This window comes from Lutra lutra, chromosome 16, assembly GCF_902655055.1.
Source record: "Lutra lutra chromosome 16, mLutLut1.2, whole genome shotgun sequence".
Taxonomy (NCBI): Eukaryota; Metazoa; Chordata; class Mammalia; order Carnivora; family Mustelidae; genus Lutra; species Lutra lutra.
The window spans coordinates 59245254-59259153 of record NC_062293.1 but is presented as its reverse complement, the minus strand read 5'-3'; the positions used below and the strand labels follow the sequence as shown (position 1 = coordinate 59259153).

The window sequence follows — 13900 nt, the reverse complement described above, 5'->3', positions numbered from 1 at the left end:
TTTAATACTTAAATTTTTTTAAAGATTTTTATTTATTTACTTATTTGACAGAGAGATCACAAGTAGGCAGAGAGGTCAGCAGAAGAGGAGGGGGAAGCAGGCTCCCTGCTGAGCAGAGAGCCTGATGCAGGGATCCATCCCAGGACCCTGAGGTCCTGAGGTCATGACCTGAGAAGAAGGCAGAGGCTTAACCCACTGAGCCACCCAGGCGCCCTCAAGACTTTATTTTTAGGTCTTCTCTACACCCAACATGGGGTTTGAATTCCCAACCACGAGATTAAGAGTCCCATGCTCCACCCACTGAGCCAGCCAGGCACCCCCAAATCTGTCCCTCTTTTATGTAGAAACAAAACCTGATTGCCCCCATACGGCACTTATGACAAATCTATTATGTCCTATTTTCCAGGTAAGTCCTATCTTTAGGCCCTGCCATTTTTTATTCCGCTCTAGTGAGCAAAGTAGGTCCAAAAGTGGAGAGATTCGTATGACAAACACCCACGTAGGTGCCGCTGGCCTCAGCAATCACCAGCCTGTGGCCAGACGTGTCTTCTGTCCCCTCCCCACCTCCCCGCCCTGAGGCCGCTCATGTAGCTCAGAGCAAATCCCAGACGCACCATTTTACCCAGAAGTCTTTTGACATAGGGATTTCTAAAATAGAGCCTCCTGTTCTTAATTAACCCCGATACTATTATCAGACCAGAAATCATTGACAATAATGCCTTATCTATTAGTAGTGCAAGTTCACCAGACTTTCCCAGGAAGTCTTTTTACAATTGGCTTGTTCAAATCAGGATTCAAATTCCCCGCTTTGCACGTATGAAGTATGTCTCTTAAGGTCCTTTTAATCTAGAAAAATTCTCCCCCACCCCACCTCGTTTGTCTGTTTTCCTGCTCATTTATTTGTTGAAGAAACCAGACATGCATGTGATAAAATCTTCCACTTTCTGGATTTGAAGGAATGCACGCCTGTGTGTGCGTTCCCTGCTCTGCAGAATATCCCCTAAACCCATAGATGGTGCTAGAAGTTCAATACGCTTCAGGTTCAAGGATCCCTGAGAAGAGCACTTCACAGATGATGCTGGGTGGCCCCCACGGCCTCACAATGGGAGATGCCTTGTGTCTGCAATTTTTTTTTAGAAACTGACCTTCTCCTTTCTAATACTTTTATTGTCATTACTCACTCTGAATCCACCTCCCTAAGTAGCCCAAATGGTCTAGGTCCTGGCACCAGGGGATTGTTCTCATCTATCTGCGTTAAGGATCCTGGTGGCATGGAGGCTGCGAGGGTCTTACACACTCTTCCTTCTGGACCAGAGGCGAGGTTGCAGCTTCCAGCCCTCACCTAAGCGCCGCGCTCAGCTCCAGTCTATACACCGTCCCCACTGTTCCCTGTACACTTTCCTTTGCCCTTGTTGCACCTCCTTTTCTCCTCCCTTCTTCAAGCAAACACTCGAATGGGTTTCACGTGTCCTTGAACACGTAAGGATCCTTGAAAATCGTGTAGCGCTGTTGGGACCGTGTGGGCTGTTGTTGCTTTTTATTGATGCGATTGTGCTCTAGACTGCATTCTGGCTTTTTGCTTTTTTCCATTCAGTGCTGATGTGAGGGCTCTCCACACTGCTGTGCATACGTGTAGTCACTATTGGTTTTTTCCATGAAATATACTTTTGTGATTTTTTCCAACTTTATTGAGGTATGATCGACAAACAGAAATTATTTATGTTTTGGTGGTACAGTGTGTTTTTTAAGCATGCAGTGGGGTGATTTCATACACATATACATCCAGAAATGATTCCCACTCTCTCTGTCAAATTAAAAAAAAAAAACTTAATTTCCAAAAACAGGTGAGGGCCAGGATTTGCAGACTTCTGCTCCACATCGATAAAATCTCCTTGCTTTTTTTTTTTAAGATTTTATTTATTTATTTGACAGACAGAGATCACAAGTAGGCAGAGAGGCAGGCAGATAGAGAGGGGAAAGCAGGCTCCCTGCTGAGCAGAGAGCCTGATGTGGGGCTTGATCCCAAGACCCTGGGATCATGACCTGAGCCAAAGGCAGAAACCTAACCCACTGAGCCACCCAGGTGCCCCAATCCCCTTGCTTTTACCTGAAAGCAGACCCCCTAGAATATAGAGTCTGCTTCTCAGCCCCATTTGGGGCTGTTGCCCTGGGACCAGTCCCCGTCAAAGAGATATAAGTGGAAGTGCACACGGCTTCCAGAAGTGTCCTCACAGAGAGGTCCTTTTCTCTGCCTTTTTGCTCCCTTCTCTTGCCTAAACGGCGTCATGGCTGGAGCGAGGCAGATATCTTGGAAGACTGATGGAAACTATATAGCGAGATTGTAGATCAACAGAAAGTCCTAAAAAAGGTTGCCGAATGCTTTTTCCACATTATGTGACTTTCCCTTTTGTACTCCCTGGGTCTTCTGTACTCCCTAAGTCTATTTTATTAATAGATTTTTCTGATGTTAAACCATCTTTGAATTCTTTTTTTGCCTCCGCAAGTTTTTATTTAAATTCCAACTGGTTAACATACAGTGCAGTATTGGTCTTGGGGGCAGAATTCCGTGATTTATCGCCTCCATACGTCACAAGCGCCCTCCTTAATACCCATCACCTGTTTCACCCACCCCTGTCACCCCCTTGTTGCCCTCAGTTTCTTCTCGGAAGTTCAGAGTCTGGTTCTCGGTTTGTCTCTCTCTCTTTTTCCCCCTTTGCTCATTTGTTCCATTTCTAAATTCTACATGGGAGTGAAATCATTTGGTATTTGTCTTTCTTTGAGAAACATGTTATCTTTTTTAAGATTTTTTTTTTTGAGATTTTATTTATTTATCTAAGAGAGAGAGAGCACAAGCAGGGAGAGCAGCAGGCAGAGAGAGAGGGAGAAGCAGGCTCTCTGCTGAGCAGGCAGCCTGATGTGGGGCTCGATCCCAGAACCCCGGGATCGAGACCTGAGTGGAAGGCAGGCACTTAACCAACTGATCCATGCAGGCGCTCCTAATTATTTATTTGAGAGGGGCAGGAGGGAAGGAGAGAGAATCTCAAGCAGACTCCCCACTGAGCAAAGAGCCTGATTCTGGGCTTGATCTCATGACCCCGAGTTCATGATCTGAGCTGAAATCCAGAGCAGGATGCTTAACCAACTGAGCCACCCAGGCACCCCAGCATGTTATCTTTTTACCATATCATTTGTGGGGTTTGCTAGTCATGTAGATAGGAATCTTACCTCTCTGGTCATTATAGTAGAAATTCTCTATATGAAATTTGTGAAAGCTCCTTGATGGGCCAGTATTGGCTCCATTTTTTTTTTTTTTTTCGAAATGTTCCAAGCTCTCGAGTAGAATACATACCCTATGGTTGATGATTTGTTAGTAAATCCCTGCCTTCCATTCTGAGGGGCTTTACTCTTTTTCGAGTCCCTGGAGTTGAAACTGAGCTTATTTCCATTCAACCTTTTTTTTTTTTGAACAAACGTTCTTCTGTCTGTACAGCTTTCCTCCTGAGAACCACCTTACACCGTCGCATGCACACAGTGCTCTCCTTGTTCATTTCTCAAGTGCCTGACGGTTTCATTTTTATATTCTCTTATACTCAAAATGATCTGGAAAGATGGTGAGCTGTCTATATACCGATAGATCTTCTTGTCTCTACTTTTGCATCTGTTTCATGTTTGCTGATCACCCCGCCTCTGCCCTTGTAGGTTTCCCGGAACTCCCGTCCTGGGCTGTGGATTCTGCTTATTTGGGGAGCCTCTCAGCCACCCTCCTGGTTTTCTGGCTTTCTTTGAAGTTTTGGTGGTTCTTGGTGCTGGACTCATCTTTGCCTGCACTGTGTTTGTCGCCTGTCTGTGGACACTGCCTCTGTCCACTGAAATGCACGCAGCAGACACCAATGAGTTTCATTCAAAGCCCTTGAAGCGGTGGACACATCGGGGGCGGGGGTTTGGGGTGGGATTCTGGTCCTGGAGGACTGCTACAGTGCAGCGGAACCCAGCAACGGGTCACCTTTACAGGGGGAGACTCCGAACAGAAGCCCTACCTCCCACACCTGTAAGCACCAAAGCCCAAGGGGTTCCCACCAGACCCCGCGGCCTGCCCCAGGCTTCCCACCCACCAGCCCACTCCCGATTCCCAACGCCCAATAACCAGACGACTCAGGGCGCGTTTAGAATATTTCTGTTCTTTTTACTCTAAAAAAGGTTGGCCATACCCAGCAGGCTGCCGCTGGTAACAGGGTTTCCATCTCCCCGCCCCTCCAAAGGTGACTGTATGCTCCTCGGAAGTCGCCTTTCCCCTTCCTTTGCAACCCTAGATCGCCCCCCACCACCAGGCGGTGGAGGAGGACCCGGGCACGGGAGGTTCACGCGGCCGGCAGAGGCATCGAGGAAATAAATTAGGGGAGGGGCGTCTCCTAGCTGGCCGGCTCGAGCGGCGTCTCGCACACCCAGCGGTAGGGCCTCTGGCACACGTCGTCGTTCCAGCGGCCGTCGTCGGTGAAGTGCGCGCAGTCCTCGCCTCCTCCGAGCCCGTGCCCGTACCAGTCGTCCGGCTGCTCCGGCCTCCAGTTCCTGCGGAGACGAGCTGCTGTGCGCCCCCCGCCCCCCCGCCCCCCTCCCGCCCCGGCCCCCTCCAGCCGAGCCCCGGGGACGCGCGGCGCCCGGGGGCGCACACACTCACTTGAAGCCCGTCTCGTAGTCCGTCCCGTCCACCCACTTCCAGAGCCCGCTCTGGTCCGTGAGGCCCATCCAGGTGTTCACGGGCCCCATGTGGTGCTGGACAAACTTCTGAGGAGGGGGAGGGACGGTGAGCCCTCCCCGGACCCCACCCCCACCCTGAGCTCGAGCCCCGGGCCGCTCACCTGCTCCTCCCGGGAGTTGACTACCACCAAGTGCGCGCTCTCCAGCTGGCAGTACCGGTCCGCGTCCGGCCAGGGCTTCCCGGAGCGGGAGAACCAGTAGCAGCTGCCCTCGTACTCCAGCCAGTTGACGGGGCAGCAGGTCCTCGCCGAGCCTGGGGAGCAGGGGAGGGGGGAGGCGCTGAGGCGCGGCCCGCCGGGAGGGGGACGGCGGAGCGCGCCGGCACCCCCGCGCGCTCCTCACCGTTGCCCTGCAGGACAGCCATCTGACAGCTCAGGCTGCGCAGGTCCGACACGAACTGCTTCACGTGGAACAGGAGGCCCGAGTGATCTGGGGGGAGCGAGGGCGGGGGTCGCGATGTCGCTCACGCGCGCGCCGCGAGACCCCGGCTTGGGCCTGAGGGACCCCGCTGACCTTCGCTCAGATCCTGCTGCTGCTTCTCCAGCTGGGACTCGAGCGACTTCATCTTCCTGCCCACATTTCCTCCTGGGGAGACACCTGCTCAGCGCCCCCGCGTCCCTAGCGCCCACCGCCCGCCCCCCAGCCCCAGCTCCCGCCCCCTCACCCTGGCTGCTCAAGGCCTTGACCTCGACCTCCGTGGTCGCCGTGAAGTTGCTGAAAGTCTCTCTCAGGGCCTGCAGCTCCCCCCGCAGCTTGGAGTCTGGGCGGGAGAGAGTGTGCAGAGGCCAAAATGAGGGGCCCGCTCCCCCCAGCACAGAAGCCCGCCCTCTCCCACCCCTGTCACCCCCGTCCACCCTCGGCCCCCTGCCCGGGCACCCACTCTGGGATCCGATGACACAGACGACCACCAGCAGCAGGAGACCGAGGCCCAGGGAGAGCAGGAGGAGGCAGGGTCCCGAGCAGAACCTCCGGAACAGCGGCTGCGGGGGCCGTGACACTAGCAAGAGAGGGCAGCAGGGACACCTGGGCCGCTCTGGGGTCGCAGGAGCAGAGCGGGCTAAGGCTCCTCTCCGGGGCTCCGAGGAAGCGTATGGATTAAGAAACCTGGGTCGGGGGCCCCTGGTTGGCTCAGTGGGTTAAAGCCTTTTCCTTCGGCTCAGGTCATGATCTCGGGGTCCTGGGATCGAGCCCGGCATCGGGCTCTCTGCTCAGTGGGGAGCCTGCTTCCCCCTCTCTCTCTCTGCCTGCCTCTCTGCCTACTTGTGATCTCTCTCTGTGTGTCAAATAAATACATAAAATCTTAAAAAAAAAAAAAGGAAATAAAGAAAGAAAAATCTGGGTGGTCCGGGACCTGAGGGGCCAGAGGCCGCAGGATGAGGGGGCACCCAGCCAGGTCCTTCCTCAGCCCGCCGGGGCCCTGAGCCTTTGCTGACACCTAGTGGCCGAACTGTGTCACTGACGCCGATGAACCCTGGCCCGGCCAACAGGTTCCAGCTGGAGAAGCAGGAGGAGCTCCTGGCTGGGGTCCCTGGCCGCGCCCCCAGCCGGAGAAGGCTGGGAATAAGGAGGAGGTTTATTCCTCTCCCCACGAACCCCACTCCTCTGGCTGCGTGCAGGGAGAGAAGACCGAGTAACCAGAGTCCCCCAAGCAGAGGATCCCGGCAGCCTTTCCCCACACCCATCCCCAAGGACCCTCCTGCTCAGCCCAAAGGGCATCCCTGCCAGCAGGAGAAATAAGGGGGTGTCTTTGTTGGCCGGGGGCCTCACCCTCCTTGGGTACTTGGTCCCACAGCCTCCTCACAGAAGTCTAATCCCTGGACCCAATGGTCCCAGGGACCCCGGCACTCCCCCTCACACACGCTCTCCAGGTGTTAGAAGGAAGAAGGGGGGACCTGAGGTCCCCCGGTTACTCCTGGACCTCTGGATCTGCACCCCCGCCCCCACGCCCCTGGGCTGTGGGTGACACAGCGAGGCTCCGGAGGCCTTTGGAGGCCTGGGAGTCCCGTCACCGAGAAAGGGACTCCAGCCCCACAGCTGACACCCCTACCCCAAGAAGGGTGGCTCAGACCGGCTTCTGGTGAGTGGGGCACACCCAGAGACAGGGTCCGGGGTCCCCGAAGGAAGCGGGAGCCGAGGCAAAGGGGCCAAGGCCACCTGACGCTCACCTTTCAGAACCGGAAGGAGGCGTCCCCTTACCTTGTCGGAGCTGATGGTCATTGTCCTCGCTGTCCAGATGCTGAAGATCTTGATAGTCATTTGTCATGGTAGGGCTGACTGGACCTAGGCCCAGGACAAGGCGGGGGTTAGGGCTGGGGCTGGAGCCGAATGGAGCCGGCCTGGGGCGTCCAGTCTGCTTCTAAATGATCGGTGGCTCTAGGAAAACTTTCTCCAGTCCCCTCCCAGGCCTGACATCTGAACTTGATCCTCTGAAGTCTTCCCACCCGGCACCCCCCGCCCCACTCTGAGGTCCCCCTGACTTTCTTCCCCTTTTACTTGCTGACAGTCTTGAGGTTGGCTCCCGGTTGTGCAGGTCCTAGGCTAAGAAGGGAGCTAGAGCCTGGAGCCTTGGGGTGCACGGACAGCCCTGGACGATGGGAGGGGACGGAGCAGGGTCCATATGAGGGCCCCGAGCGCTGCGTGTCTGCGTGTCTATGTGTCCCAACACTCAGAACCTGGCATCCCCAGTGCCCGGGACTTTGGACAGTAAACAGAGGGGGAAAGGGATTTGGAACTCTGGAGATGTGTGGAATGGGAGTGGGGGATGGGTCACCCCTGCCCTCCTCCCCAGGGAGAGGGACTCTCCTGATCTGTCCCCCTCCCCCTCACGCCCCTGCCAGTCATGTCACTAATTTCTGCAGGGTTTGGGATGGGGAGCCCGGCCAGGGGTGCACCCTGTCATTTCCTTCAGCCCCTCCCTCCTTTCATTTCCTGCTGCTACATTTCCCAGAATTGTCGGTGTTTCCAAATATCCCTGGCCAGGATCAGGGAGCCCCACACTCTGCTTTTGCCCAATCCGGGCTCTGACCCTGGTATCCGAGCCTGGGCCCCAGCCTCCCGTGGAGGCCCAGCGGCCAGGCTCTCCGGTTTGGAACTCACTGGCTTCACTCTCCCAGGGAGCGAAGTCCTCCAGACAGTATGGGGGCGGTGGGGGGAGAGGCAGGAGAGCGGGTTTTCCGCCCCAGCTGGGACTTGTGCCAACATGCTCCCATTGGCTCCTACTGTATGCCCGGGCTTCTCACCCGTGAACTCCTCTCATGAACCCCAGAGCGCAGTCCCGTTTGCTGATGAGGGAACAGGCCCAACAGGTCAGAGCTTACCCAGGGTTATAAAGTGCCAGGAAGGATCAGAGGGAGGTGTGGAAGGTAAGCGTCCCGACTCCAGGACCTGTGCTCTGGCCCCAAAGAACCCAAACCCCGTCCATCACCATGGCTGGGCCCTGGGGTCCCCAGGAAGCTGAAGTACAGACCCTTATGGCCCCACGGGGCATTCGGGGATGAGCATGCGGGTTCAAATTACGCTAAATTCGTAATTGGGCTATATTAAAGATGTTAATTAGTCTCGCTTTAGGCCCCACAGGAAGAGGTGTGCAAACCTGATGTTACAGTCACTTCGAGGACAGAACTAGACTTTATCATGAGAGTCTTAGGTTACATGAGACCTTCGGGAACACGGTCCTTGCATGAAATACGAAAGGCCTGGGCGCACCCTCGTCTGTGTCCTGAAAAGCCCCCTGTGGTTTGCATGCCTGGGGCTGTCACCAGTCCCCCTGGGGACCACGGGGCTGTGAGTTTGACATTCTCTGATATCATCAGTCGCAATCTGGTTTATTCAGGCCAACAGACCTCTGATGTTTCAGGCGCCATAATGGCTTCTCTTGTGGAAGCAGTGACTGGGAGGCCGCTGGAGGGGGCTTCTGGGTAACGGAAATGTTCTGCTTCTCTGTCTGGACCCCGGTTGCATGGGTGGGTTCCATTGGTGAAACTGAGGAAAGCTGTGCACTTAGGACTTGTGCATCCCTCTGCTTGCAAGTTATCCTGGAATACAATGTTTCCGATATCTGGTTTTTACCTATAACCACAATCCCCAAACCGAAGGACAGGGAGCCAGACACACAGATCGGTGCTGGCAAATGCGTTCCAGAGAAACAGTGTTAGAACAGGAGTGCGAGGTGATAACACAGTGTGAAGAAAGCCAGACAAACCACACAATGCGCTGACCGACCAGGCCCCTGATTTACAAGCCAGCCTCCTGCAAGACACCAGAGATGCATTCCGCAGAAAGTACAAAATAGCTAGAAAGGAAAACTCTGCCACAGTGGTGGTGTGTTTATGCCGAGAATTCACCACCCCTTACATTTATTCCTTTAATAATATCTATTTTGGGCGCTCCTGGCTGGCTCAGTCCATAGAGCACGTGACTCTTGATCTGAGGGTTCGAGCCCCACGTCGGGTGCAGAGCCTGCTTTGAAGAAAAGAGAGTGTGGATCTTACTTAAATTACACAAGGTCTTCAGGGACATAGGGCCTCGCGTGTTAATTCTCTGCTGCTGAGTAACTAAGGAGCACAGACTTGGGGGCTTAAAACAACACTCGTTTATTAGCTCACTGTCCCTCTGTGTCCTCTGCTCCGATCTCACACAGCTGAGATCATGGGGCTGGCAGGACTGGCTTCGTTAATGGAGGCAAAGGAGAACATGCCTCTAGCATGTTCAGGTGGCTGACAGAACCCGGTTCCTTGCAGCTGTAGGACTGAGGTCCCCCTTCCTTGCTGGCTGTGAGCCAGGGGCTGGCCTCCTCCCTTGCAGGCCACCCACGCTCCTTGTCACGTGGCCCCTCCATCTTCAAAGTCGCCAACAGGACGTGGAATCATTCTCTTGCTTCAGGTCTGACTTCCTCTGTGCTTTTATTTATTTATTTATTTATTTATTTTTTGGTAAATATTTTATTTATGTATTTCAGAAAGAGAGAGAGTGAGCACAGGCATGAGCGGGGGAGGGGCAGAAGGAGAAGCAGACTCCTGGCTGAGCAGAGAACTGGACATGGGGCTCGATCCTAGGACCCTGGGTCATGACCTGAGCCAAAGGCAGTTGCTTAACCGACTGCGCCCCCAGACGCCCTCCTCTACACCTAGAGAAGCAGGTCAAATTTCATCAGCGGTTATGAGCAAGTGACCCCGGGGAGAGGGTGACAGCAGCACGTAGGGGAGTGGGGGCCGCCCAGAGAGCCTTGGATGTCGGGCTGCGGATCTGGGAACACCATTCAGGAGCACTGTGGTCTCCCCGTGGGAAAGGTGAATTCCAGGGGAGTCCCAAGATCCTCCGCTGGGAGTGTGGGAAGCAAACATTAGCGCGACATTTATATGCCTTCGTACCCCTAGTCTTCAGACTTCCTCTCGGCGATGACACGTGTCCGTGACTTGTCGAAGCAGGGGGATCTCTTCACAGGCCAGCAACCGAAGCATCTCACGCTGCTCCTGCTGGCCTAGAGTCTGGATAGAGCGGAGCCGCTGGCTTGGCTCTGGGGCGGGTGACTCAGGAGGCTGGAGGCCAGAGGTCATCCTTGCCCCAGGGCCCCTCTCCTTCCACAACTTCAACCAGGGCTGTGGAACCTGCTGCCAGGTGACTCAGTGGCCGCTTGGTGGAGGCTGTGGGCCAGGGCGGCTAAGCTCACCATGCCGGTCTCCCCTTAGGGCCTGGGCCTCCCGACAATGTGGCAGCTGCCCCCCACCCCCAGAGCAAGGGATTCCAGAGCCCACGACGGAAGCCACAGTTCCTTGCCCTTGGAGCTGACGCTCCCTCTGTTATTCCCGCTGTATCCCCACCCCAACCCAGGCCAGCCCCACCACAGGGTGGGAAAGCACTGCCCCAGGGCAGGAGTGCCGGGAGCTGACAATACTTGGAGGCCATCCTGAAGGCTGGTGACGTGTTTGGAATTGGTAAGCCGGTGAATGTATCTTGGGGGACACGTGCTTGACAACATTTTCCAAACGGGGCCCCTGAACAACCACGTTCCAGACGCTGGCTCTGGGCTCCAAGCCCCACGAAGTTGCAGGCAGGGCAGATCCGTAAGTTCAACGGTGGCCTGGCCTTGGGGTGGGTGGCGGGTCTGAGGTGGGCAGGGAGCTGGCCCCGGGAATCTGGGAGGCTGGAGGCCGGAGAGGGCAGGTCCCAGGGGCAGGACTGGAGCAGAGGACGGGATTGGGTCGCATGATTGCTAACATGTGTGAGGAAGGGAATTGGCATGGGGGGGGGCATCGGCGCAGGTAAGGGGGGTCTGGAAGCTTGCTGGAGATGGGTCTGGTGTCCACAGAGGTGTCTGGGCTGGAGACACCGACGGGAGAGCCTTGAGGGTGGCCCAGGTGTGGCCCAGTGATGAGGCGTGCCTGTGAGACGCAGTGGGAAGGAAGCAGCCGGGGCAGTCCCTGCCGATGGAGGAGGCGGAAGGAAGATCCCAGCACCGCCGGACCGACAGGCTGACGAGTAGGGCTGAGCCCAAGTGCCAGGCTCAGACCACCAGGGAGACCGGGGGTGGGGGGGAATGGCCTCTGGGTGGTTGGGCTGAGTCAGGAGAAGCAAGTGCTTCTGGCAGGGGGAGGCCCTGGAGAAGAGAAGGAAGGGCCCTGGAGGCTGGGGGAGCCCCAGGAATCAGGGCAGGGAAGCCGAGCAGCAGAATGCGGGCCGCTCTCAGATCTGAGCTCCATCACCCTTATCTGGAGAGCGGGTCAATGCCCGGCTCAGAGGTTTATTGCCAAGGTTAAGTGAGAGGCTGGGTGAAAAGCGCTTATCACAGGGCCTGGGATGCACTAGGTGCTTGGCACCTGCTAGCACAGCTAGCGATCTGGATCCTTCTTCTCATCACTAGAGCACAGCCTAGAGAGTTGGGTCAGCCCCCCACCCCACCCCCAGGCCTCTGAATGCCGGGAAGTGGGGAGGCTGGGGTCAGGACAGCAGAGCATGCCTCTCCCCATCTCCCAGAGGGTGGTCAGCATCTCCCCTGGGATAGAACTGGGGGCCTGGTGTGTTGGCTGAGTGAAGGCAGCCCCTCCACTTCAGTGCAGAAGACCGGGGGGGCGGGGGTGAAGCCCCTCACCCTTCGCCCACCCCCTGCTCAGAACACTTGCAAGTTTGGGATCAGCCTGCCCGGCTCTTGCCCCGGGGTCCCCTAGGGTTTGGACTGCCACTCACAGCGTCCGAATCCTGGGGGTAGGCCCCGGGTGGGGGGGGGTCTGCAAAGTCAGGAACCTGGAAAGCATCTTCAGGAGGTGACTGAGCTGGGGCGCCTGGGTGGTTCAATGGGTTGAGCCTCTGTCTTCGACTCAGGTCGTGATCTCGGGGTCCTGGGATTGAGCCCCGCAAGGGGCTCTCTGCTTGGCAGGGAACCTGCTTCCTCCTCTCTCTCTGCCTGCCTCTCTGCCTACTTGTGATCTCTCTCCGTCAAATAAAATAAAATCTTAAAAAAAAAAAAAGAGGTGACTGGGCTGATGAACAGAAGGCTGCGTGCTGACTTCCAAAGAGGGCGCCCTGTGGCTCCCCAAATCCAGAAGCTGAGCAGGGCCGGAGGGGAGGTGAATCAGGAGAGGCTAAGGGAGTGCCTTGGGGTTGGGGGCTCAGTGCTGGGAGCTCCCACAAGGGAAAACTGTGCCCCCCAGAGTCCCTGCTGCTGGGCTAGAGAGAACTTTCTCTGTCCTGGCTTCTCAGCATTGGGCCAGCCAGGATTCTGGGACCCGGGACCTGCACTCCTTTCGCACTTTTATCTAGAAGCGTCCATTTAGAAAAAATTAAAACACCCTGTTCCCCGGTTTTACTGAGCTGAGGAACAGACCAAGAGGCCAAGGGCAATCATGGGTAGCGCTTCGTGGCGGGGGTGGGCTGTGCGCCAAAGACCTCACTGCGCCGGGGCCGGGATGCCTCGCAGCAGTTACTGCTCCCAATTGTGAGCTGAGAAGCGGAGCTCCCACAAGGTGCACTCTGACCTCCGGCCACAGGACCCCGCCATCGCGCCGCCCGCCAGGCTCTCTAGCGCCTCCTGCTGCGCCCTCCCCTCTGGCGCCCACCTGCCCCGCTCCCACAGCTTTGCAAGGCTCTGTCCAACCCACAAAGGGCTCACGTCTCTGACCCCCTCCTCTCTGCTTCCTTCCCCCCTGCCCGCTCCAGCCTGTGACCTCCTTCTGTCCTCCGGCATCCCCGGCTTCCTCCCACCTCGCCCTTCCTCACTCTCCAGCTGGCACACCAGCCGCCCCGGGCTTCCTCACCCTGCCAGCTGCAACTCAAGTGGTGTTCCAAGGAGACGCCTCCCTGAGCACCCCGTCTACACCCGCAAAGATGCGCACCGCGCTGCCACTGTCTTTGCTTGCTGGGACCATCGTCATCCTCGTGATCTGCATTCCTTCCCTTCCTGTGGTCCGCGGTCCCCACTGCAAGAACCCCAGGGTCCCCGAGGGCCAGGACATCGCACTTGCAGCCTTTCCAACGCTTCCTGGCACCCAGGGAGAGCCAGGTAAGTATTTGTTGAAAGAAATCGAGAGGGAGCGAAGAAGAGGCGTGGGGATTTGAACCCCGGTCCGCTCGGGAATCTAGTGCGCCTATCCACGCAAACATACGGTCTCCTTAGCCGGCCGGGGAAGAGCTCTTTATAGATTTGGAAGAACACAAAACTGCCAAAGTGCTCCCCTCTGAGTATATGGAATGAGATGGGGAGGGAACTTCTTTTTTTTCACCATATGCATTTCTATATTTATTTGAATTTTTATAAGGTACATGTACTCCTTTCATAATCTAAAAAGTGATGCATGCAGAATTAGGAGATTCTACCCCTTCTCAGTGAACTCTCCTTAACCCCTTCAATCCAGACGCGTTACCTGGCACACACCTTCTCAGCTGATTTCTCCCTCCGGCCGATGGCTGAGAACATCAGCACAGCCTCAAACCATCTGCTCCTACGCAGAACCAAGCTAAAAGAAGGGTTATTTGAGAAACATTCTTGGAAGCAGTGCTTCTGGGCCCAGCAAGACATCAGAGTCACCTGGGAGGTTTCCTGAAGTGTACCCCCCCCAGGGGCATGCCCCCAGGACTCAGTGGGCTGGGTTCTTTCGTTTAGAGCCCTTCCCAGAAGTTCCTGTGGGGCGATCCCCCCCGAGAACCACCAGAT

General features: G+C 56.1%; 1 protein-coding gene across 2 annotated transcripts; it reads right to left on the bottom strand.

The window, feature by feature from the left end:
- Nucleotides 1-4158: 4158 nt before the first annotated feature.
- LOC125088164 (asialoglycoprotein receptor 1-like) lies at nucleotides 4159-7449 on the bottom strand. Of its 2 annotated transcripts, XM_047709259.1 has the most exons (10): nucleotides 7249-7449; nucleotides 6952-7035; nucleotides 6523-6602; nucleotides 5636-5752; nucleotides 5420-5515; nucleotides 5269-5340; nucleotides 5098-5184; nucleotides 4857-5008; nucleotides 4676-4782; nucleotides 4159-4566 (listed from the first exon to the last, which is right to left on the bottom strand). In XM_047709259.1, the coding sequence occupies exons 2-10, from the start codon at nucleotides 7009-7011 to the stop codon at nucleotides 4189-4191; spliced, it is 1149 nt and encodes a 382-aa protein (XP_047565215.1). In that variant the 5' UTR covers nucleotides 7012-7035; nucleotides 7249-7449; the 3' UTR covers nucleotides 4159-4188. The 2 variants fall into 2 exon arrangements, with proteins under 2 accessions (XP_047565215.1, XP_047565217.1); XM_047709261.1 differs by lacking the exon at nucleotides 6523-6602 and having other exon boundaries at nucleotides 4292-4566; nucleotides 7249-7444.
- Between the last annotated feature and the right edge of the window lie 6451 nt (nucleotides 7450-13900).

Coding starts and splice junctions, on each gene's coding strand:
- LOC125088164 (XM_047709259.1), bottom strand. CDS start 7,011: ATGACTATCAAGATCTTCAGCATCTGGACAGCGAGGACAATGACCATC. Junction 6,603..6,951: donor TGACCATCAGCTCCGACAAG/GTAAGGGGACGC, acceptor GTGTGTGAGGGG/GAGTGCCGGGGTCCCTGGGA. Junction 5,009..5,097: donor GGCTGTCCTGCAGGGCAACG/GTGAGGAGCGCG, acceptor CCTGCTCCCCAG/GCTCGGCGAGGACCTGCTGC.